At 49.8% G+C, this 23,972-nt stretch overlaps 1 protein-coding gene across 1 annotated transcript in view; it reads left to right on the top strand.

Annotated features, from left to right (window-relative positions):
• Positions 1 to 23,972, top strand: part of LOC134529960 (uncharacterized) — a 107,743-nt gene that overhangs the window by 3,759 nt on the left and 80,012 nt on the right. The window contains exon 2 of the mRNA XM_063364501.1: positions 2,784 to 3,029. Within this exon, the coding sequence (XP_063220571.1) occupies positions 2,860 to 3,029 (170 nt within the window). The 5' untranslated portion in view covers positions 2,784 to 2,859. The remainder of the gene's footprint in view (positions 1 to 2,783; positions 3,030 to 23,972) is intronic.

The raw sequence follows: 23,972 nt of genomic DNA, 5'->3' as shown, positions 1-23,972 counted from the left end.
TAAATCTGTTCGTAATTTACTCGCGTTGCTTTCTCTAGGTCTGTCACCTGGTGAAGAAGTGAAAGAAGTAACTTTGTCAACATCACAAGCAGGTGCTTGGGATGTGATCTCACCTGATGGCAAATCTAGGTTAATGCCAGTATCAGAATCTTCAGGTGGAGGTCTGTCAGTAACCTGACTTGGTGCAAAGTCATCTTCTGTGAATATATGACGGTCAAAAGGAAAAATGCCAGTCTTCTTAAAGCCAGATTTTATGTTTGAGGGGTTGAGAGCTCTATCATGTGCAGTGCTTACGCATTCTGCAATATTGTAGATGGTAACAGGCAAAGCTTTCCTAAAAATAACAGACTGTAGTGCACCTGCATATGTCTTGAATGGCCCATAACAAGAAACATCCAGAGGTTGGAGCCTATGTGATGTATGAGGTGGTAGAGTAAGGATTGTCACTCCATTTGTTTTAGCAACGTCAAATGCCTTTGGATCCAAATGACTTTCATGGTTATCTAAGATTAACAATGATGGGTTGTCCTTGCTACTTGTTGAGTGCTTCACAAAATGTGTCATTACTTTTGCAAAGTTTTCTCCAGTCATCCATCCACTTTTCTCACTTAATGCTAACGTGCCACATGGTGCTTTCTCAAACATGACATCTGTAACTTTCTTTCGAGGAAAAATCATTACTGGGGGTAACGAATTTCCAGCTGCATTTACTATACAACAAGTAGTAACTAGAATACCCTTCTCTCCACTTGTGGCTTGGTTCACTTGCTTAATCCCTTTGCCCGCTATCACATTTTGCAATTTATCTGGTACAGTTTTGGTGCTGGTCTCATCCAAATTAAAGATTCTAGTACCATCACAAAACTTGGGTTCTCGCTGCAAGATCTCCTGGAGGTTATCATAAAACATGTTTACATTGTGCCTGTTAAAAGATGTTGCACGTGATAATGAGCAACCTTCTGGTTTTCTAATTGTCAAGGTGGGATTCCTCTGTCTGAAACCATAGAACCAATCTATACCAGCTTCCTTATTTCTGTCCCAGTTGTCTGGCACATCAATGTCATTACTCTTAGCCAAGTTATATGCTAGCTGACGACATTGTGTTGTAGTCAAGCCGTAGCACATATTTGCACACTTAACCAAATAATCTACTAACTCATTTTCTTGCTGGGTAGTGAAATTTTTTCTGTTGCAATAATTAGGCTCAAAGCTCATGGAAGCAGGATTATTCATATACTTTAAAACATACCTGCGAAATGTGGGATACGGTATACCAAACTTCTCAGCAGATTTTCGTATTGAGTCTTTCCCATTTTTATGGTCCTCAAGAGCTCTTTTCATCAACTCTCCATCAGGTTTACGAGTTGTTTTTTTCTTTGGTTTTCGAGCCATTCTATATCATTAAAATGAATCTGAAACAGATAATTATTATCATTAAAATATGTAAACTAATTCTGTATTATAAATTTGTTTACAAATTTATATTAACCCCATGTCAAAACCAACATTATTAAACACAAGTTGCATAAATATATCCTTAAGTAATTATCTAGAACAGTATATGTTGTTAAGTAACATTCATTAACAAACATTAACCAAAATTCATTATTTCAAAGGTGGAAAATAAATGTGGGGTACATTGAACCACTGGTTCATAGTTCCCCAGTTAAAATGGTTTACTGTTCCCCATGATACCAAAATGAACAAATTTCTCATTTTTAGGTTATGTAAGGTAACCAGGAGGTTTAAAACATGCATACACATAATAAAGATCTATGTAGTTGAAAAGAGTATTACACCCAATTTATTAATTAAAAAACATAAATGTTATTAAGAATATAGTTAAGTAAGACAAAATTTTGTTTCTTACCTTCAAATTTGAAAAAAAATCCACACACCAAAAAACAGCATGGAGCTTCACACATTCTTAAACAAATAAAGGAACTTTTACTGCCAACTGCTCTCTTGCATTAATGTCAAAATTCCCTTAATAGCAAAAAATATTTTTTCATTGGTTCACACTACCCCATGGTTCAAAGTTCCCCACCCTCCCCTAGTGCATTATTTGAAATATTATTCTTTCTGTTACCAGAATTATGAATGTAGACATTTTTAAAAGTATACAGTTGCTTAACTTTTGTAAATGCCACCACTGCAAGAAGTTATTTAAACTGCGTCCTTTATAGGCTTTTAATATTCGAGTCCGCAAGTTGTCGTGTTTATTTAAGCAAATAGTGTATCTGCATATGTAATGTAACAAATGCACTGTTCTGTTTCCGTGATTTTTTTTTCGGAGTATATAAATAAAAGTACCTATCAACATTGTATTAGTCCATCTAAGTAATATGTTTATTTTATAAAATTAAAAATCTGATATTTTAAAGTAAATTAGGTACTGCATAACTGTAAAATATTTTTGCTACTAGCTGCCCCAGAACTGAGTAACAGCAGAATACATCAGTGGTGGAAATGGGAGAACCCAGAGAAAACCAATCACTTACAAAAATTTCAGTTAGATACCAAGGAAATTGAACCTCTGGATCTAATTACTCAGACTGTAACTTGCATGCATAGAAAAATGTGTGTATTTAAATAAAATATATTGACCCTAAATAATTATCAATTAATGTCCAACATAATACCAATTTCCAGCTATGGCAACAAACAATGAATGGATGATAATAGGACAATGAACCAAAGCTTGAAATGAGTTTGTAAAATATAGGCGTATCTAGCTTTAAGTCTCTAGAAATAGTTGTGATTATTTTTTTCGTTTATTACAGGGCCAAGACTACGAAAAGCGAGGGAAGCAGTGGATCATCAGAAAAAAATACACAAAAAGAGAAAATTATCCCCAAAATGTCTGGTTTGCAACCAGAAGGTGTACCAGGAGAAAGAGTTGCATCAAGATTCATAGTTACAAACGTGAATGAAGATGTATTGCTGAAAGCTGCCCCAGAATCACATAAAAAAGCAAGTTCTGGTCAAGCTCAACAAGAGAAGGAGAAATTAGTGAAAGACCTAAACAGGTAGCATGTTAATTTTATTCAAGTTTAAACAATGAAAAATGAATAATGGCTCAGTGTCTCTTCAACACTGAAGTACCTGGGTGACTGAGCTTCGCTTGGTGTCTTATTTGTTTTTGTAAGATCGTGGTTTTTCAGGGAAGACACCTATTTAGATAAACCTGAAAAGCAAAACTTTAATCGTTACAGCCGTTTCCAAGATACGAGATGTGTAGGTCTTTTTATGTTTAGTAAACAAATATTTGTTATGTATTTATTTATACGAGCAATTTAAAGTTATAGTTTTACGCAGTTATCAGAATAGGTACTAGTGTTTAACTATTAGAGTTTACCGATATTTGTACCTATTCCAATCACTGGATATAAGAGTAGATAGAGAGTACATATATACACAACATACAGTATAAATAGGAATATTTTGCAATCCTCACTACACTTAATACCTACCTACATAAGAACTGAATTTGGCTAAATAAAAAAAATCACTACTGGTCATAGTTCAACACTTTATTTCAAATAATAAGATATATTATTGACTTGTCCCGGGCTTCTGCGGGGGACCCTGGAGTGGTTCAGGGGGGGGGTAAAAACCCCCGATGAGTGACGTGATCAGGCGTCTGGGCCGAAGAGCTCTTGCAGCCGTGCAGAAAGTCTGGCCGAGATGGGCTCCGGCCGCGGGTCCCGAAGGCTGTCACCGGCCGTTGAGGGCTTCGGGGGGCGGCGGTCGGGGAGAGGAGGAACTTCGATGGTGATGAGGGGAGGAGCGGGAGAGCCGGTGGGTGAGACTGGGGTAGGGGGATGAGGGAACAGGAATTGAGTAGAGGGCGAGTGCCCTGGGGAGTAGGGAACAGGGGAGTATTGTCCAAGGGATTCGGGATGGTAAGTAGGGCTGGGTTCCACCGGCCCAGTGAAGTAGCCCAGCTGGTACGGCTTCAGCAGCTCCTCCGATGTCTTCTTCCGGGGTCATCCCTGCTGGCGAGAGCGCTTGCGGCTGGCCCTTTTTGGCATGGAGGGGCAGAGGGGAGGAGCGGAAGCGGTCCCCGAGCAGGGGTCGCTGCCCAAGAGCAGGGAGAGGTAGGAGTGGTCCCCCAAAGGAGGTAGGAGTAGGAGCGATCCTTCAGAAAGGTCGCTGCCTACCAGAGGAGGTAGGAGTAGGAGCGGTCCTCCAGGGAGGTCGCTACCTAAATAATACTGTTCACGTATTATGCCAAATTTATTTCCCCCATAAATTACTGGGAAGAGCTTTCTCTCTGGCTTAGCTCAGCCAGAGTAAATATACAATGCATGTACATATTCATCAGGGTGGGCACACCTGTACCATTCCTGTGCATCCATAGTAGAATTACAATAATATTTACATTCACTTGTATAATTCAAAGGCTTCTTGTTACAACACTGGGTATTTACATATTTGTCCTGAATTATGCTGGGCAGGTTGACAAAGTTTCCTTAATTTACATTATCCTTTGTCTGCCATCTAGGGGCGGGTGGCAAACTAACTTTCCTCCCCATAGATTATGTAGGATGGGTGGCGCACTTGGGGCTTGCGCTATCATAACAGCCGAGGCTAAACTGGTGGACATGACAATTCGCCCCCCTCCCTCTGTGGCCTTGGCTGGGATCGTTGCACATGCCAGGAGTCAGCATGCTGGGCTTCAGTCCCAGGGCTGGATCCTCTACACTGGCCACTACACTTCGCTTTATGACCACCTGTACCGTGCCGGTTTGGTGAGGCGGTCCCGTGGTCGTAGCCTCTGGCATGGACTGGAGTGTCTTCTTGGAGTGGTGTTTTCTTCTTGCCGAGTGTCCTGGGGTCCTGATGACGTTGTCCCTAATGATGGGGATTTGGGGAGGTTATCTGGGCCTGGGTTAGGTTTTCCGGTGGGATCCCTTAGTGGGGATTTTCGTAGGTCCTTTTGGTGGACTTTAATGGTCTTCTGAGGATTCATTTCTAGGTCGAGAACTTGCCCGCGTCTCCCCACGATTGGGTAGTGTCCCTGCCACCTAGGGGAGAGGCTGGCACAGAAGTTATCCTCCTGTGAGGACATTGGGTGTGTCCGCCAGTAGGCCCAGTCCCCTACTTGGAGTGTTGATTCTTGTACTCCTTCAGGAGGAGCAGGTTGAACCCTTTGGTGGTATTGAGACTGATGTTCTCTGGTGGCTTGTTGTCGGGCTTCGGCTTCGGCTCTGGTGTGCGGAATTTGCTCCTGTGCTTCTTCGGCTTGTTGGGGTTGGGTAGTGGGTAACTCTCATTCTCCAGGTCGGAGAAGTTCGTTTCCCAGCAGCAACTGGTCGGGGCTGCAGCCAAGCGCTTCATTGTATCTGTTCCGAAGGGAGAAAAATATCGATGGGATATGCGAGTCCCATTGGCGGTGGTCTTCCCCAAGCCGAATCCGTATTCCCTTTTTAATTTCTTGATTCCTTCGCTCTGTGGGTTTCCCCCTGGGATGGCACAGTGCGGTGGTCCATCGGTTCACTCACCATCGCTTGCAGGCTTTGTCCCATTGTTCTCCAGTGAATTGCTTCCCATTGTCTGTAAGGATCTGTTTGGGATATCCCCAGCGTGAGAAGACTTCATTCTCCAAGGTTTGTATTAACTTTGGTGCTTTAGAGGTTCTCAAGGGAAATGCCTCCACCCATCGGGAGAAAAGGTCGGTAACTACTAATAGGAATCGATTTCCCCGGGCACTCTTGGGGTATGGCCCCATGAGGTCGGCTGCTACTGTTTTCCAGAGTTTCTCTGGGCGGCGAGGATGAAGGTGGTCGGGCCCCGCAGGTCGGTGTGCTTTGGCCATGTTGCACCGATAGCATTGCCCTACATACTCTTCCACATCCCTCTTTATCCCGTCCCAGGTATATCCCTTTTGGATTGCCCTCCAGGTTTCCGCCATGTCGGGGTGGCCGGCGAGATCCGCATCATGGTATTCCCTTACTACCTTTTTCCTTAAGGCTCGGGGAACTAATAGTTGTGGGTTGGCCCCCTTGTCAGGCCATCTTACTAGGCCAGCGGGGTGGAGGTGGTGGGTGCGAGCAAACTGTTGATCAGCGGGCGATTGCTCAGAATGTGGGGTATTATGTATGCGCTGCAAGCGCTGCACCATCATACAAATGCCTGGGTCTGCTTGTTGGCCCTGTGTTACGGCTTGGCAGAGACTTTTCCCTGGGATTTCCGTTTGCTGTAGGCTCATCCCTTCCTTTGCTGTTGGAGGGGGTGGGTTTGGGTCTGCGACCATCCTGTCGTTGTCTTGGAAGTCATCTTCCAGTGGTGGCCCTGTGGGTGCTCGGGACAAGGCATCTGCGAAATCATTGTCCTTCCCGGCACAATGTTCAATGGTGAAATCGAACTCCTGTAGCATCAATGCCCAGCGGGCAAGTTTCGCCTTACTGTCCTTTATGGATCCCAGCCCCGTAAGTGCCCTGTTGTCAGTGTGCAACGTGAAATGCTGGTCTTCCAGGTATGGCCGAAATTGCTTGATGGCCCACATGATGGCCAAGCACTCCAGCTCATTGGTGTGGTTTTTTTTTTCTGCCGGTGATAGCTTGGTGCTGGCATAGGAGATGATCCTTCGGTTTCCCGGAGTTGGTTCCTGGTATAGTACCGCTCCTAGTCCCTTTTGGCTGGCATCTGTTTGTAGAGTGAATGGCTGGGTTGGGTCAGGTAAGCCTAGCCTCTTGATCTGGGAGAATGTCTTGCGGAGGTCTGCCAGGGCTTGTGCTTGTTCGGCCCCCCAGTGAAAGCGCACTTGGGGGCTCAGCAGATCGGTAATGGGTTGGCAGATACTAGAGAAATGTGGTACAAATTCCCTGACCCAATTTCAGAGACCCAATAGCTTTCGGACTTGACGTACCGATCTGGGCGCTTCAGCTTCCATGATGGCCTGTATTTTTTCTGGATTAGCTTCGTTTCCATCTGCTGATACGTGTCCCAGGTACTCCAATTGGCTCTTTCCAAAGTGGCATTTTTTTAGATGACAAGTTAGATGGTGTAACTGACACCGTTCCAGTACTTGTGCTAGATGGGTTAGGTGCTCCTCCCAAGAGTTGGAAAAAATAATAATGTCATCAAGGTAGGCAAAGCAGCATTGCCCAATGAGGTCCGGTAATACATACTGTGACATCATTTGCTGGAACGTACTAGGGGCGTTCTTCAAGCCAAAGGGCATGACTTTGAACTGATAACGCTCCCCTGTTGGAGTGGCGAAGGCAGTCAAATGCTTGGAGTCTGGGTGCATGGGGATCTGCCAGTACCCTGATTTAAGATCCAGGGTGGAAAATACCCGTGCTGTCCCAATGGCTTTAAGCGTTTCGTGGATATTTACTGCCGGGGGCGCTGCACTGACTGTCGCCTCATTCAGCGGCTGGAAGTTAATGCAAAAGCGTGGTGTCTTGTCCGTTTTTGTCACTATGACAATTTTCGAGTTGTATGGAGACCGGCTGGGCTCTATGATATCTGCCTCCCGCATTTCAGCCACCTGTTCTGCAATCAACTTCCGCTTGTGGTGTGAGGGATCCCCTGGCCTACAGTAGATGGGACGGTTGTCTTTCAGCATGATTTGGTGACATGCACTTGAAGTCCGTGGCAGGTTTCCATTGGGTATGAAGACAACTCTATAGGGCTGGAGCACATCAACCAATTGTTGTTGAAGAGACTCAGGGAAGGCTTATTGCAGGTCTACCAATGATAGTTCCGGTAGTGATGTCTCAGTTACTCGCCGGGCTACCCAGTAGAGGGTTTGGCGTGGAGCTCTTCCAAAACATATCCGCTCAGCTTCAAAATCCATAACAGCCTTTTGTTCAATAAGCCACTCTTGCCCCAGTATTTTGTCTTCATGGAGGTCCTCGGATACCCAGCAGGAAACTGGCACTTCCCTGTCTCCAATGTGGCATTTCAAGGAGGTTCTGCCTTGGAGCATAATACAGGTGTTTTGTTGTTCCAGTTGGGCATACTGTACTTGTGGGGTCATGGCGGCTCCAGTCTGCTGAACCAACTCGGCTTTTATGTAACTGGTAGTGGCTGCAGAATCCAGTAATGCATAGATTTGGTGATGGCCCAGCTGTACGGAAAGGCGGGGTAGGACCCGAGGGTGGTCCTGCTGGATGCTCGTCACTTGCCCAGCTCCCTCTGGTTCTCTTGATATGGCAAGTGGGTTCTTGTATTCCTCCATTCCCTTGGGGAAGGTTCCAGAGGTAGGTTTCCTTCCCCTTAGGTGTTTCCCTGCAAGGGCTTCTTGTCCTGGGTGTCCCGCTGTTGGTGTCGGACTGGGCATTCTGCGTTGAAGTGCCTCTCAGGGCAGTACCAGCATTTTGGTACCTCCTGGTGGCTGACGGGTTTCTCCTCCCGAGTGGGGAAGGCGTTCACTTTTCCCGTGGGAGTGCTCCGGGTCTCTTGACAGTCCCGTTGTACTGCGGTTGCTCGGAGATGTAGTTCTGCCCAATCCTTGGGAGGTGGGTGTCTGAGGAATGGCCGTAGGTTGGGTCTGACCAATTCCAGTGCCGTAGGAAGGAATTCCTTCACATTTCTATCAGGGTAGAGGCATTCATATAGTTTCTTCTTGCGAGCGAAGAAACTCTCTATTTCCTCACTGTCCTTCTGCTTGCGGCTGAACAACTGGGCAGTAAGTTTCGCGATTCGTGGCCAGCAGCCGAACTGGTTGGCGAAACTTGAGGCGAAATCTTCCCAGGTGTCGTAAAGTCCTTCATGACTCTTCCACCATCCAGTAGCTTCTCCCATCAGTAGTCCTCCGACATGGTCAATCCATTCGCCCTGGGGAATCCCCTGGGTCTGTAGGGCCTGCTCCCAGTGCTGGAGCTGTTTGACAGGATCCTCATGGTCTTGTCCCCGGAAGGGCCTTGGTGTCATCTTCGTTTCGGTGCCACTGGAAATTTCTGGGGTGTTCCTACATATCCTGCACTTAAAAGAGAGTTCCGCGAGTTCAGTGGGGTGTCATCCCAGCCTAGGCAGGATAGATGGTACTCCCGATAGCAGCTCTTGCAGGTGATAAGCACTAGGGCAGTCCGTTGGCAGTCTCGGGCGAAGCATCGGCGTGGTACAACTGACGTTGGCTTCTGGTCCCGCAATTGTTCTCGGCAGGTTTGGCATATGTGGATGAAGTCTTGGGGATCGATGTCTCGATTATTGCGTCCCAGACACTGCAAGTGGAATAATGTCCTGCAACACACGCAGGGGGTTTGGGGTCCATCCTGGGTACGGCAATCTGGGGCGGCACACGGTAAAGCCTCCATTGCGGTATTTCTGTTGGGCGCCACCAGGTGTTGTCTTCACTCCTGGAAGTGGATGTTTGCTCCGGCTGTGCTGTTAGCTCTCGTAGAGGCAGGGCGTGGTCCTCAGCTTATCCAAGCTGACTGGCCCCACGTTGGGCGCCAAATTGACTTGTCTCGGGCTTCTGCGGGAGACCCTGGAGTGGTTCAGCTGGGGGTAAAAACCCCAGATGAGTGATGCGATCAGGCGTCTGGGCCGAAGAGCTCTTGCAGCCGTGCAGAAAGTCTGGCCGAGATGGGCTGTCACCGGCCTTATAGGGCTTCGGGGGGCGGCGGTTGGGGAGAGGAGGAACTTCGATGGGGATGAGGGGAGGAGCGGGAGAGCCGGTGGGTGAGACTGGGGTAGGGGGATGAGGGAACAGGAATTGAGCAGAGGGCGAGTGCCCTGGGGAGTAGGGAACAGGGGAATATTGTCCAAGGGATTCGGGATGGTAGGTAGGGCTGGGTTCCGCCGGCCCAGTGAAGTAGCCCAGCTGGTACGGCATCAGCAGCTCCTCCGATGTCTCTTTCCGGGATCGTCCCTGCTGGCGAGAGTGCTTGCGGCCGGCCCTTTTTGGCATGGAGGGGCAGAGGGGCGGAGCGGGAGCGGTCCCCGAGCAGGGGTCGCTGCCCAAGATCAGGGAGAGGTATGAGCGATCCTTCAGAAAGGTCGCTGCCTACCAGAGGAGGTAGGAGTAGGAGCAGTCCTCCAGGGAAGTCGCTACCTAAATAATACTGTTTAAGTTTTTTTTTTTTTTTTTTTTTTTTTTACAAAGGGGACTCCCACTGAAGGGAGTCACCCACCAAAAAATCCATCATTTAATAAAAAAGGGCACAAGGTACAATAAAAGATTGGTACATGGGCACAAGGCCTGCAAGGTGACAATAGTCTTTATTCAACAACAAAGCAGAGCTTCCCCGACGAGGTCGTCCTTGATGCTCAGCTACTTATTGATGGGCGAGTTCTTCACGGCTGCTGGGGGGTCCTCAGGGCTCGGATGGTGCCGCGCCGTTGATGGGCCGGCGCGGAACAGCGGAGAGAAGATCATCATGGCGGCGCCGAGGAGGATGGGGTTCCCACAGTGCTACCAGTCGGCGTGGAGGCCCCAGGGTCATCTGTCTGGTCCACCGGCCGCGCCTACGTCGTCCGGCTGTCCTTCGTTAAGTAAGTGATCGTAACTGAAAAGCGGACGTCGTGGGTGCGGTGCGTCGGGCGGCGGCTCCGCCAGCTGCCGAATGTACGGATTGTCGCTACGTCGGCAACGACGGAGGAAAGTGTCGGTCGTCTGACAGAGCAGGTGGTGGAGGTGCGGAAGTCCCGTCCTGTCCAACAGTGTCTGGCGGAGCGTGGCGCGAGGGAGGCCGAGGAGAAGGCGGGCACCAAGAAAATATGAGCACGTGACAGGTCGAAGGTTGGAACGAGATGAGTGAACCCAGACCGGGCAGGCGTAGATGAAATGTGAGATGACATATGAGCGATATGCGGTGAGGCGAACTGGGAGCGGAACGGCAGAGGACGGCCTGAGTACGGTGGCCAGCTGGGCCAAGATGGCGCGGGACTTGGTGCGGACGGATTCCAGGTGTGGAAGAAAAGTGAACGAACGATCGAGGGTGACCCCGAGATAGCGGAGGGTGGGCGACCAAGGGACGACTACGGTGGAGATGCGGGGGGGGCGGTCCTGGTGAGGATGAAGACGGGAGAAAATGATAGAGCGTGATTTGGAGTGATTCAAGCCAATGGAGTGATTCAAGCCAATGCCGTGCGCAAGGAACTGGGCGTTGAGTGAGGTGAGTCCGCGGGCAAGGCGGTCGCCGAGCAGCCGCTCGGAGACGGAGGAGGCGAGGAGACAGGTATCGTCGGCGTACTGCACCAGGTAGGTCCCAGGCGGGGGCTGCAAGTCGGAAATGTGGAGGGCGAACAGGAGAGGCGAGAGAATGGCGCCCTGGGGGACGCCGGCGAGAATGGGCCGGGGTGCGGAAAGCGTCCCCTCTACTCGAACCCGGAAGGAGCGACCCCCCAGGAACGAGCAGAGGAGACGGACCAGGTGCGGCGGAAGACCGATGGCGGAGAGGCGAGAGATGAGTTGGGAATGCGGAACGGAGTCGAATGCACGGGCCAGGTCCAAGAGCACCATGCCCGTGTGTTGCCGCCTGGCGAACCCCTGCACCACCAGGAGTTCCACACGAGCAATGGCGTGGGTGGTGGAATGACGGGGGCGGAAACCGAACTGGTGATGGGGGAGCAGGTGAAGGGTGTTGACTTGAAGAAGAAGGCGCCGGTGGATGACTCTCTCTGCGATCTTGGAGAGGATGGGGAGAAGAGAGATAGGACGGTAGGAGGAAGGTAAGGATGAAGGCTTGCCGGGCTTGGGGATGGGCGAGACGATGGCGAGTTTCCAAGGAGACGGAAAATGGCAGAGGATGAACATGGCGTTAATGATGCGAGTGAGAAAAACAGTGGCTTTACGGGGAAGATGGCGCAGAACGGGGGCGGGAATGGAGTCGGAGCCGGGGGCCGAACGAAACTTGAGATGGGAGAGCAGAGAGGTGACTTCAGAAGGCGTGGCAAGCGGGAAGGGCAGGACATCAGGGAGGAGGGGGAGAGTGACGTGACGGGACAAGGGGGAAGGAGCATCATCATCGTCCGAGGACTCCGACGACAAGGTGGGGTGGGGGGCGGAGGCGAAGGTGGTGGCGAGGTAGGCGGCGACCGCCTCGGTCCGCCCCGAAGCCGTCTCCGCCACCCCGACAGGAAGAGTGAGGGGAGGGATGGAGGTGGGGACGGAACGAAGGCGACGGACGTAAGACCACAGAGAGCCAGAGGTAGCGGTGAGGGAGCCGAGGCGCCGCGCCTCCAGTCGGGCCCTCCACCCCGCGATCAACCGGCGGCACCACCCCCGGAGCACCAGGTAAACTCGGCGATGCAGCGGGGAGCGGCTCGCCTGCCAGCGACCACGGAAGCGGTTGCGCAAGGACACGGCGTCACGGAGATACGGCGGGAAGGGGACGATGAGAGGGCGCGGAGGCGCGAGCGGAATGTGAGAAGAAGCGGCCGTTGAGATGGCGTCGGAAAAGTAGAGGACTCGGTCGTCGAGTTGAGCAGGAGTGGCGAAGGGAAGCGTGAGGTCCAGAGCAGCGGAGAGTGAATCCTGGAAGCCATACCAGTCGGCGTGGATGAAGTCGTACCGGGGGAGGTGAGGGTTGGTGTGAGGAAAGAAGTGGAGCGAGCCGAGGACAGGCAAGTGGTCGGAAGTACCGGCGGTGATGGTGCGAAGGTGAGAAATGACGGGAAGGGGTGATGAGAGAGCGAGGTCGATGACACTGGGGCGGCGATGGCGCTGGGCCGGATAGAAGGTCGGTGTGGGTGGTGCGTGAAGAGAAAGGTGAGTACGCCGGAGGAATTGACGGAGGGAGCTGCCCCGCCGGTTCGCGGCAGCGCAGCCCCAAAAAGGATGGGTCGCATTGTAGTCCCCGGCCAGCACGACGTGGGCGTCGAGCCGCCCGAGGGCCACAATGTCGTCGGTAGGGAAGGGGAATTGGGGCGGGAGATAGAGGGAGACCAAAGTCAGGGAGTACGGAAAACCGTGCAAACGCACGGCGACAGCCTCGGCCGCGGGGGAAGACGGAACGAGACGACGATGGTGGGACAAGGTAGCGCGGACGAGTAACGCCACTCCTCCGCCCGACCATCACGATCGGCGCGGTGAACGGCGTACCCCGGAATATGGAGGGGTGTGGGGGGGGTCGAGCCAGGTTTCTGCGAGGAACACGACATCGGGAGAATGCACCCGGAGAAGGTGGAGAAGATCGTGGAGTTTGGGAGGAAGGGAGAAGGTGTTCCAGATAAGGATACTAAGGGGTGGGGCGTGATTCATCAAAGAAATTGAGGAGGGCTTGGAGGAGCACCTCAAATTTCTCCGATGGGGTCTGGGCACGGGAAAGCGCTGTCAGGACCTGGCGGATGAGTGGCAGGTAGTGGCGGATGAGCGTGATGAGTTCCCTCAACATGGATGTCAGCGAAGTGTCGTCTGAGTCGGCATCGGCGGGGCGAGTGGAAGTGGATGACGTGGCGGGTGGCCTCTGTGAAGAGGATGAGGGGAGGTGAGCAAGAGGTGGTGCCCGGGAAGAGGAGGAAGGCAGGTCGTGGCCCTGCCAAGCAGGAGTCCGCAGGGCCGGGAAAGTCCGAACGTCAGAAGGGAGCGGAGCAGACGGGCGCGGAGCGTCGGTCGTCATCGTCGGGTCAGCTGGTCGCGGCGGGTGTCGTCGGATGTATGCCTGTATGACACGGCAGTCCGTCGAGGTAGCAAAGTGCGGCCCGTCGCAATTGACACACTTTTTAGTCGTAGAGGTGCAGTCTCGCGACCAGTGGTGCCCAGCGCATTTGAAACACCTGGGGTCCCGCTCGCAGCGTGTCGATGGATGTCCGGTGGACTGGCACCGATAGCACTGGGGTACCCTCCCAGAGCCCCGGTAGCGCTCTACGGTCACCACCCAGCAGCCGAGCGTCTTCAGTTTGAGGAACCGCGTCGCCTCCCCTAGTCCGTTGGTGCAGACGAGGAAGGGCCGGGTTGTTGAGTCGGCGGAGGTGCGGAGCGGCAAGACGGTGCCCACCAGGAGGCCGAGGTCCAGGAGAGCCTCCTTGACCTCGTCCGCGGTGGTGGAGGAGGGCAGGCGCTTGACCACAACACGGTCGGTGCGCTCGTCGGGACGCAGGTGGGTGTAGGGCTGGTAGCCATGTCTCTTGAGGTGGTCGTAGAGGAACTGATGGTCGTGAGGATTAGCAGTGTAGAAAGACGTACGATCGTTAATGGAGGTGGCGGTGAGTGGACCGGTGAGCAAGGACTGCAAGTGTTTGATGTGGAGGAAGGGTTGAGCGGTCGGCGAGGAGCGAATGCCAATGGGTGGCATGCGAGGCGGCTTAGGTGCAGACGGAGCAGAGGTGGCCGGCCGCTGAGACGTGGATGGCTGAGGTTGCGGAGGGGAGACAGATGTAGAAGGTTGAGGCTGGGGCGGCGCGGCAACAGTCTTATGTCTCTTCGGGTGCTGGGTACGACGAGGCTTGGCGGTGAGAGGAGGAGCAGATGATGCGGCGTCGTCGATGTCAGAGTCAGGCAAGGAGGATAAGGATCCGTAGCGGTTTTCCACTGGGACGGCGTCATCCGAAGAGAGCACGTCGCGGAGAGGCCGCTTGGTGGTCTTCTGAGGCTTCACGAACCCAAAGTCGTCGTCTGAAGTAGCTGGAGCGGCGGTGTCCATGGGGTCCACAGGCGCGTCAACGACGAGAACGGGTAAGGAGGGAGCGGCAGTCACGATGGGCGAGGTGATAGAGGCAGTGGTGGTGGTAGTGGTGTAGACGGACAGAGTAGGAGACGAGGTAGCAGTCGGAATAGTGGACAGGTCGATGCCGGCGAGGTGTTTCGAGTCGCTGACCTTGATGTTGGCGCTCTGGGGGCGGACCCCCGCCGGTGCCGAGGGCGAAGGCAGAGCCCCCCCCCCCGACGCGGAAGAGGCCGCCACACCAGGCGCGGTCAGCTTCGTCGTCGATGGTTGCGAAGATGCAGTTGCTTTCGCTGGTCGTCCATAAGGGTTCGTCGGCGTTGGTCGGTCGGTCAACATGGTGGCTTCGGCCGAAGGCCTCGGACCGAGATCGTCTCCGCCCAGGTTCGGCGTCGTCGGGTGGGGATCCATTCCAGATCCCCCCCTCGACCTCCCCTATAGGCTACGATTCGGTAGCACACAGCACTCACAAGAAGAGGATCTAGGTGCTAAGAGCTAGATCTACGACAAGAGCACTCCTGGTGGTCGACTCAGGAACGTGCAGCAGCAAGTCTTGGCAGCTCGCTAAAATCGCTGAAAGGAAATCAGTTAGTATAAAGCCGAAAGTGCACTGATTTGCTTCAAATAGCTTGCAAAAATTCCCCTGAACAATTCTATGCCTTTGAAGGGAAACCAGCGCACTCCATCTACCCAGAAATTACTGGGAAGAGCTTTCTCTCTGGCTTAGCTCAGCCAGAGTAAATATACAATGCATGTACATATTCATCAGGGTGGGCACACCTGTACCATTCCTGTGCATCCATAGTAGAATTACAATAATATTTACATTCACTTGTATAATTCAAAGGCTTCTTGTTACAACACTGGGTATTTACATATTTGTCCTGAATTATGCTGGGCAGGTTGACAAAGTTTCCTTAATTTACATTATCCTTTTGTCTGCCATCTAGGGGCGGGAGGCGAACTAACTTTCCTCCCCATAGATTATGTAGAATGGGTGGCGCACTTGGGGCTTGCGCTATCATAACAGCCGAGGCCAAACTGGTGGATATGACATTATGTTTTTTATTCATATTCAATTCACAGTTATCAATAATTATTAGTTTATGAACTTAAACTAATACTTCCTTCCATACTTGGTCGCTTTTCTTGGGAAAATGCCACATACAACATGTCATGCATAAAAACTGATGATCTTAAATCCACTCCAACAAATTTAAAAGTTTGGCCTTGAGATTTGTGTACTGTCTTGGCAATTGCAGATCTTACTAGGAATTGATGAGTCAATATTGATTCTAGTTAAATGTACTTATTTGTCGGATTATTCACCAGTAACGATTTTGGTCTTTAATCAGTCATTACACAGGCTTGTCACAGTGAGTCTTACGCAGTTACATAGACCTTCTGATACATCCAAAGTATGCAACATCATTATTAATGAATTTTTTTTTTTAAATTTCAATTCATGTTATGGCAAGTCTGAAATGTTGACAGTATTAACGAATTATGTTGTAAATTTGAAACAAACACTTAGTTAACACAACACATTGATTGTTGAACACAATAACATAATACAGTTGTATTGCTATTGGATGTGAGTGCCATCTGTTGTTGAGTATATAATTAAGAAACTACAACTTCAATTGAGTAGCTAATTTACAAGCTTTGACAAGCTATAAAGCAACATTTATAAAAATATTTTGTTTAAATTTAATTTTTCTAGGGAAGACACCTATATAGATAAACATGAAAAACAAAAGATTATCAAAGTAATAAATTTTCATCCAAATCTTAAGAGCCGTTTCCGAGATGTCAATGTATACATTTATAAATACAATAATTGCTTGTTTGATAGTATTAATCCAAAAACATTAAGTTAATATGACACATTGATCGCTTATAACACAGTAAAATTGTATTGCTATTTGAAGCGAAGGCCATCTGTAGTTGAGTAGCTAATTTAAAATTAATAATGTCATGTAGTGCCATCTGTTGTTAAAAACTACTAATTTAGTTGAATAGATAATTATAAATGGTGCTAATGAGCTATAAAGCAACGTTTAATTTTTTTTTGTAAAATCACATTTTTGCATGGATGTCACCTATATAGATAAACTTTATAAGCAAAAGTTATCAAACTATTAATTTTCATCCAAAACGTTGGAGCCATTTCCAAGATGACTATGTATCTATATAAATATATAAACAAGAATTTCATTGATTGTTTAATAGTAGCTATTAGATTAATTATTTATGGACAAGGTGTAATGTGATAATTATAAAATATTGATGACAATGGAGCATGCTGAAAATGAAATTACCCTGAGAAAACCCAACAGCTCATGGAAATGTCAGCCACATTTAACACTTCCAAAAAATTGCAGATAACCTCGCGAGGAATCGAATCCCTAGGTCATCTTGTGGGATGTGAGTGATTGGATCACCCACGCTGTAATGATACATGTCCATATTACTGCTAATATGAAAGAGATGATTCAGTATTTAAAGTGATGTGTTGGAAGTGTTCATGATGACTTTAGGCAACTCTGGCCTGCATAATAGACTGAAAATTAGAATAAAGGTTTGAAAAGAGTATTTTCAATAATTTTTGGTACCTAGTTTAAAATTTTGGTTTATTGCTGATTGAAGAATTTTCACAATGAAAAAAGTTTAACACAGAAATACTTGGTAAACATAGGGGCTAGAATTTAAATGATTTTTAGATGATTCAGTCCTCTCATGGTACGACAGTGAGAAAATGGGCTTCTGTTCTAATGCATCTACTGTCTCCAAAATGTAGCAAACATTTTGCAGGTTAAAAGTCCAAAACTTACACAAAAAAGATTCCTTAGTTTGGCCTGTGCCTGCTATGCTTCATTACACTGGATTCAAAAATGGACACTGCTATTAGTCAAATGGGAAATATGTCTGTTCGCTAAAGATACTGAGACCACAGTGAAGAGGCAACATGGCTGCTTTCATCCACAACAGGAAGATGACCATTAGGTGACCTACATAACAAATGACGGCATCACTCTTCAATAATTAGGATTTCCTGTCAATAATAGAGTTTTTGTAAATAAGAAATGTATGATAAAAAATGTATGTACTACCAGTACCATTAACAATTGCATACCGTACTTAATATTCTGCTGGGTCATTGGTTTTCGACCAAGCCAAATATTTAAAAAAAATCAAGTACGTGTGCAATTCATCAAACACCTGCTATTTTCACTTATTAAGCTATTATGATACTACAGAAAATGCTAGTAGCTCAAAAATGTTGGAGAAATGAATGTAAGTATAAAAATTACCAAAACATAATGAAATTTATGTAAAAAGTGTAAACATTTAGGGTAGTTCCGGGAGAGATGGACCACCGGGAGAGACGGACCACTGCTAATATTTCATAAACCAGTCGCTATAATGCAGCTGTACCCAGTTTGTTCGATGATGGTGGACGCGTTATTGTTGTGATTAAGATTTTGGAATGTTATGTAACCCAGTTTACAAGTAAAACGTGCCTATTGTAACGAGGTAGGTGAAATTTTTTTTAATGCATTCAGTTCTTTTAATGTGTTGACTATTTTAATGCATGATTTTATTATATTCACATTGTAAAGGATATATTTGAACTTTCTGCTTTACTGTAAGCTTACGTGGAGCTTTGTTTTCCAAAGAATATCGTAGTTTTTGACTGGTCCATCTCTCCCATAGTTTTGGGATAGATGGACCAGACACATTTAGGGATAGACGGACCACTTATTTTTGTGGTGTACATGGTATACTCGTATATGTGTAGTGTGAATAGGGTATTTTGAAGGAAGAGTAGCCTAAATAAAATAATCGGTAGATAAAGATTTTAAAATTATTGTTGAAGCCTGTTGTGGCAGAAAATTTTTGTATATAAAATAACTGGCCTATATACTTTAAATCAAAATAATAATTAAATATATGCTATTTTAATAATTCATAGCTTATTTAAAAAACACATTTGATTCTCCGGCAAACATTTTACTATTTTAATTATAATAACAATGAATACAGTAATTTAACACATTTGTCAGAAAATTATACACACAGATATGGATACTTGTGGTACTTAGGGCACCGTGGTTTGTTTTCCTTTATATTTTTACAGCAGCTAGGCGCATTGCTTCGGAAATTGTACACAAATAAACCTTTATGTGATAATTGAAATAATGTATTTTTTTAAACTATGTGTTCTTAAAACCATGATACATGCTGTTTTTACTAATTTTATCAGTAGACTATAGTAGTTAATTTATTGGGTCCTTCCCCCCCCCCACCCCCGGAAAATGCCAACATTTTACCAGCGTAAAGGCATTTCCACTCGAAACCTATGGACAGAGGAGAGCCTACATAGAGCGGTTGATGCTGTTGGTAAAAAGCTGATGGGTGTAAATGAGGCTGCCAGAAATTTTGGTATACCCAAAAAACGCTAAAACGAAGACTGCGATCCAATAATGTCACGAAGAGATCATCTATATTAGGTGAAGAAAATGAAAGAAAAATAGCTGAGCACATTAAAAAACTTCAAAAGCATGGATTTGCACCAACACGAAACAGTGTTCGATCGATGGCCTTTCACTTGGCAGAACGCTTGAATCTTAGCCACAAATTTGACAGAGAAAAACAAATGGCAGGATACGACTGGCTAAAATCATTTTTATCTCGGCATTCTGATCTCACTGTCAGAAAAGCTGAAGGAGTGTCAGTAGCTTGAGCTTTGGGAATGAATAAAGTTTCTGTGACGGAGTATTTTGATTTGCTTCAAGAGTTAATGTCTGAATACCACTTGATTGGTAAGCCCGGGCATATATTCAATATGGACGAAACGGGTCTGCCACTAAGCAATAAGCCTGGAGAAGTTATCGCAGAAAAAGGTTCTCGAAATGTATATTTGATCACATCGGGTGAAAAGGGAGAAACCATATCAATTCTGGCATGTGTGAATGGAGAAGGTTCATTTATTCCTCCATATTGTATTTTCAAGGGCAAGAACTCTAAAGACGAGCACACAGATGGAATGCCTCCGGGATCTGTGGTTAATATGTCACAAAAATAAGCCTATGTAAATTCTGAAATTTTTTTTTGATTGGCTTCGAAACCATTTCACCCCAAGAAAACCACAAGGATATGTTCTACTAATAGTGGATGGCCATACATCACACACTAGCAACACAGAAATGTTTGAATTTGCAGAGAGCAACGGAATAATTTTGTTGAGTCTCCCAAGCCACACAACACATTGGCTCCAACCATTAGACCGGGTATTTTTTAAGTCTCTGAAGTCATACTACTTTAACACATGCAACAACTTCATGGCAAAAAATCCTTCAAGAAAATTAACAAGGCTACAGTTCGGAGAAATGCTGAGTGCTGCCTGGAACAAGTCAGCATCAGTTGAAAATGGCATCTCTGCATTTAGAGCTACTGGAATTATACCTTTCAACCCTAATGTAATCTCAGAATATGCTTTTATTACAAGCACCAATGGGCAGAACCTAACTTCAGATGGGACCCAGCCAGAAACTTGCCATCAGCCGGGGTTTCGGGTGCGATTCCCGCGGCGAGTCTAAGGAGCTGTACGTGAAAATTGGGGTGTTTTCCGGGAGGGCGCCAGGCTAGCTCTGTCGTCTAACCGTGAGTGGGTCGATCGGCCCCAGCGTGTCCCCTAGACTCGGTGGCTTGACTTGGAAAGTAGCGACGGCCGGGTTAATCCCTGCACCGTAGAAAAAAAACCGACCCGGAGTCGCGTGGGGAGTTGCGTTGAAAAAGGTATTCGGTGATGACTATAGTTACCAGTCGTGAAGAATCAGAAAGACAAAACTTGAAGGCTCCCCACGGTACGCGCACGTCTGCTCCGGGCCGCGAGCTGATCAGAACTGCCTCAGGGGTTGGCGTGCGGAGAGGGGGACACTCCCTCCATGCACCAAGGTTACGCCGCTCGTCTCATTTGGGTGAAGACTTGGCGAGGGGTGCGTTCCACCAGCAGGAGCCAGTACTGCGGGCTGAGGCCGGGCTAATGGCCTTCGGTCGGTACGACGTCAAATGCCCCCCACTGAAGAAGCCCGGCCTTGCACGCGATCAGGCTCTGCGGTGGTTTGCACCCCTAGCATGTCGTTGACTCCCCATCCTGGCGCCTGGGGTGGCTGCGGCTGGTGGGGCCGGCACTCTGGACCTGGTGGCTGCGGCTAGTGGGGCCACGTGGAGGCGTGATGAGGTAGGTGGTGGTGTGCAGTGTTGTGGTCGTGTGGTGGTGTGGTGTGGTGGCCTAGTTTTCACATCATGTCCAGGCGGTTGGGGCTCTGGGCGGTCGCAGGTAGTAGTGCGTGTCCACCGGTGGTCGAGTTTTCTCCGTCGTGCCCTCAGGATTGCGGGGCGGCGGTGGCCTCTCCCGGCCCTCCCGAGATCGTACTCGGCCAGGTACCCCGGGGGCTGCCTGTCCCTGGCGGGTCTCATCACTTGACGTGTGGGCGGTTCGTCGGGCGCTTCTGGTGGGTCGTGAGGCGTCCGAGTGGTGGTTGTGGTGGTGTTGTTGTGGTCTTCCGTCGGTGTTGTACGGCGGTTGCTCGCGTCGTGGTTGTTGGATGGCTCGCTAGAGTAAGGTTGCCTCCTTCGTTCGGGTATACCCGGGGTTTCTCCTGCCTCGTCGTCGGGTTCCTCCACGACGGGTGTAGTGCCCTCAGGTAGGGTTGCCGCCTCCTCCTCTGATGCATGGGCGATCACTGGCCTAGCCGCACAGAGTTGTAGTTGTTGTCTGGTGGCGCCGAGTACCATGTCGTCGGGCTCGTTGATGACGGTGGTGGTGTCTCCCATTAGGCCCTCCAGATCGCTCAGTGAGACGTCGGTGATGGTCACCTGTCCGTGGCGGGTCATCTGTCCTGGTTGGCGTGACATTGTCATCTCGTGCGTGAGATCTTGTGCATCACTTGGTGTTTCCAGGTCATCGAGGGCCTCTTCTGGTGTCCTGGTTCGGATGTCGTGGTGTTGCTCTCCGGTAGCCGGTTCGGGCTCGTCTGCTACCAGTTGTTCATCGTCGTGCATGTCGTTGTGTGTCTCGTCGTGGTCGGGTACTTCCGGCATCAGCTCACCCGGTGTCGTGGCCAGTCGTAGATCGTCGCGGTCGATCTTCCGGATGCGCCGCCCCCCGAGTCTGACCAGATATGCAGTCCTGCCCACGCGTCTCTGGATTTTGTAAGGCCCACTCCAGCGCAGTGCCAATCCGGCGCAGTAGTTGCGGGGGGCTGCAGACAGCGGGTGGACCCGGGCGTAGACTTGGTCTCCCGCTCGGACTAGGGGTGGCTCCCGCGTGGTCTTGGGGGTTAAATTCTGCGAGTAGGTCGTTTGTCGTCGCCGTGCCTCTTCATACATGTCTGTCCTGCGCTGGTCACGTTCCTCCGTCCCTTCTCCATCGTGCAGCATCCCGTGGGTGGCCCATTCGCCTGGGAGGTGCAGGTTACTCCCTTGCACCATCTCGGCAGGTGTGTGGCCTGTGGCTGCGTTCACACGATGGCGGTTTCAGAACAGGGCATCGGCGAGGTGTTGGTCCCACTTCGAGTGGTCGTCAGTCAGTCGGATTCGGAGTTGAATCTTCAAGTCCTGGTTCCTGCGCTCGGTGGGGTTGGCTCTGGGATGGTAAGCTGGGGTGGTGTGGTGCTGGATATGCACCCGCGCGCACCAGTCCTGCCATTGCTTGCCGATGAACTGGCTGCCATTATCGGTCAAGGCCGACTGTGGGTAGCCCCACCGAGGCAGGAATTCCTGCGTCATGAGGTGGATGATGGTGGACGCCCTGGCATTGCTGCACGGATATGCCTCTGTCCATCTTGTGAACATATCTGTCACGACGAGTATGAACCTCTTCCCTCTGGGCGACCTGGGGTAGGGCCCCATCAGGTCGAGTGCGATGGTCTGGAAGGCGTGGGTCGGTTGTCGTGGGTGCTGTGGCTGCTCCCCGTCGCGTCGGCGTGCCTTGCGGACCTGGCAGACCTCGCACTCCCGGACGTACTCCCTCACATCCCGCGCCACGCCAGGCCAATGGTAGTGTTGGGAGACCGCGTGTCGTGTCTGGTCCGTACCGGGGTGTCCTGCCAGGTCGTGGTCATGGTAGAACCTCAAGACGGCCTCGCGCGCCTCGGGAGGCACGTAGGTCTTCCACGACCCAGCTACTCCAAGTGCTCGGTGCATGATCCAGCCATCCTGGTCTCTCCACGTCGGGTGTAGTTCGTCTTCGGCATGTTGTCGTCGTCGGGTCATTTCGGTTGATTGACGTTGAGCGGTCATGACCCGTTGGTCGACGTCAGTTGCAGTGTCAGGTGGTGGGTCGGTTTGGTTGGCGTCGGTCGTGATCCGTAAACAGGTGTTTAGTGGCGAGAGGTGTTCGGTGTTGGGACCGGGCGGCAGCATGTCATCCCACTCCTCCACGTCGATTACCTCGTGTTGGTCGCTCGGTTGCCGCGACAGGGCGTCTGGCAGCTGGTTTTCTCGCCCTGGCACGTGCTCCACCACGAAGTCGAAGGACTGGAGGAGTAATGCCCACCGTATGAGTTTCCCTTTTCTGCCCTGCATTGTCTGGAGCCAGGTGAGGCAGCGGTTGTCGGTCCGGAGAGTAAAGGTCCGGCCCTCGAGGTGCGGCCGGTACCTTTTAACTGCCCAGATCACCGCCAAACACTCCTGCTCATTGCTGTGGTATCTACGCTCAGCAGGCCCAAACTTCGCGCTGGCGTACTCCACTACGTGCTTGTCTCCTAGGTGGTCAACTTGAAACAGGACAGCGCCTACCCCTAAGGCGCTGGCATCTGTCTGCAGGATGAGTGGGCGTTCTGGGTCAATATGCGCAAGGGTGTGGCAGCGAGTGAACGCGCTCTTCACCTCCTCGAACGCACGTTGCGCATCGCTGCCCCAGTGGTAGCGCCTTTGCGGTGACAGCAGGTCGGTGAGGGGTGCGATTACGCGGGAGAAATCGGGTATGTATACCCTCAGCCAATTGATCAGACCGATAAACCTTTGGAGCTGCTTCCTACTACGTGGAGCCTCCGCGGTCGCGATCTTCTGGAGATGGCCAGTCTGAGGCTGGCTCCCCTCCGCGTTGACGCGGTGCCCCAGGAATTCCACCTCCTCGGTACCCAGGTGGCATTTAGCGGGGTTCGCGGTCAGGTGGTGGGTAGCGAGTCTCTCGAGCACGAGTGCTAGGTGGCGGCAGTGGTCCTCCCATGTCTCCGAGAAGACGATAACATCGTCTAGATACGCGAGGGCGAACTGGCCGAGGTACCCTTCTAGCACCCGCGTCATCATTGCTTGGAATGTCGCCGGTGCACACTTGAGCCCGAAAGGCATGGCCCTGTACTGGAATCGCCTGCCATCAGGGACGGTGAAGGCGGTTTT

This window comes from Bacillus rossius, chromosome 2 (genome assembly GCF_032445375.1).
Source record: "Bacillus rossius redtenbacheri isolate Brsri chromosome 2, Brsri_v3, whole genome shotgun sequence".
In the NCBI taxonomy this organism is placed as follows: domain Eukaryota; kingdom Metazoa; phylum Arthropoda; class Insecta; order Phasmatodea; family Bacillidae; genus Bacillus; species Bacillus rossius.
This window is presented reverse-complemented; position numbering and strand designations above follow the sequence as displayed.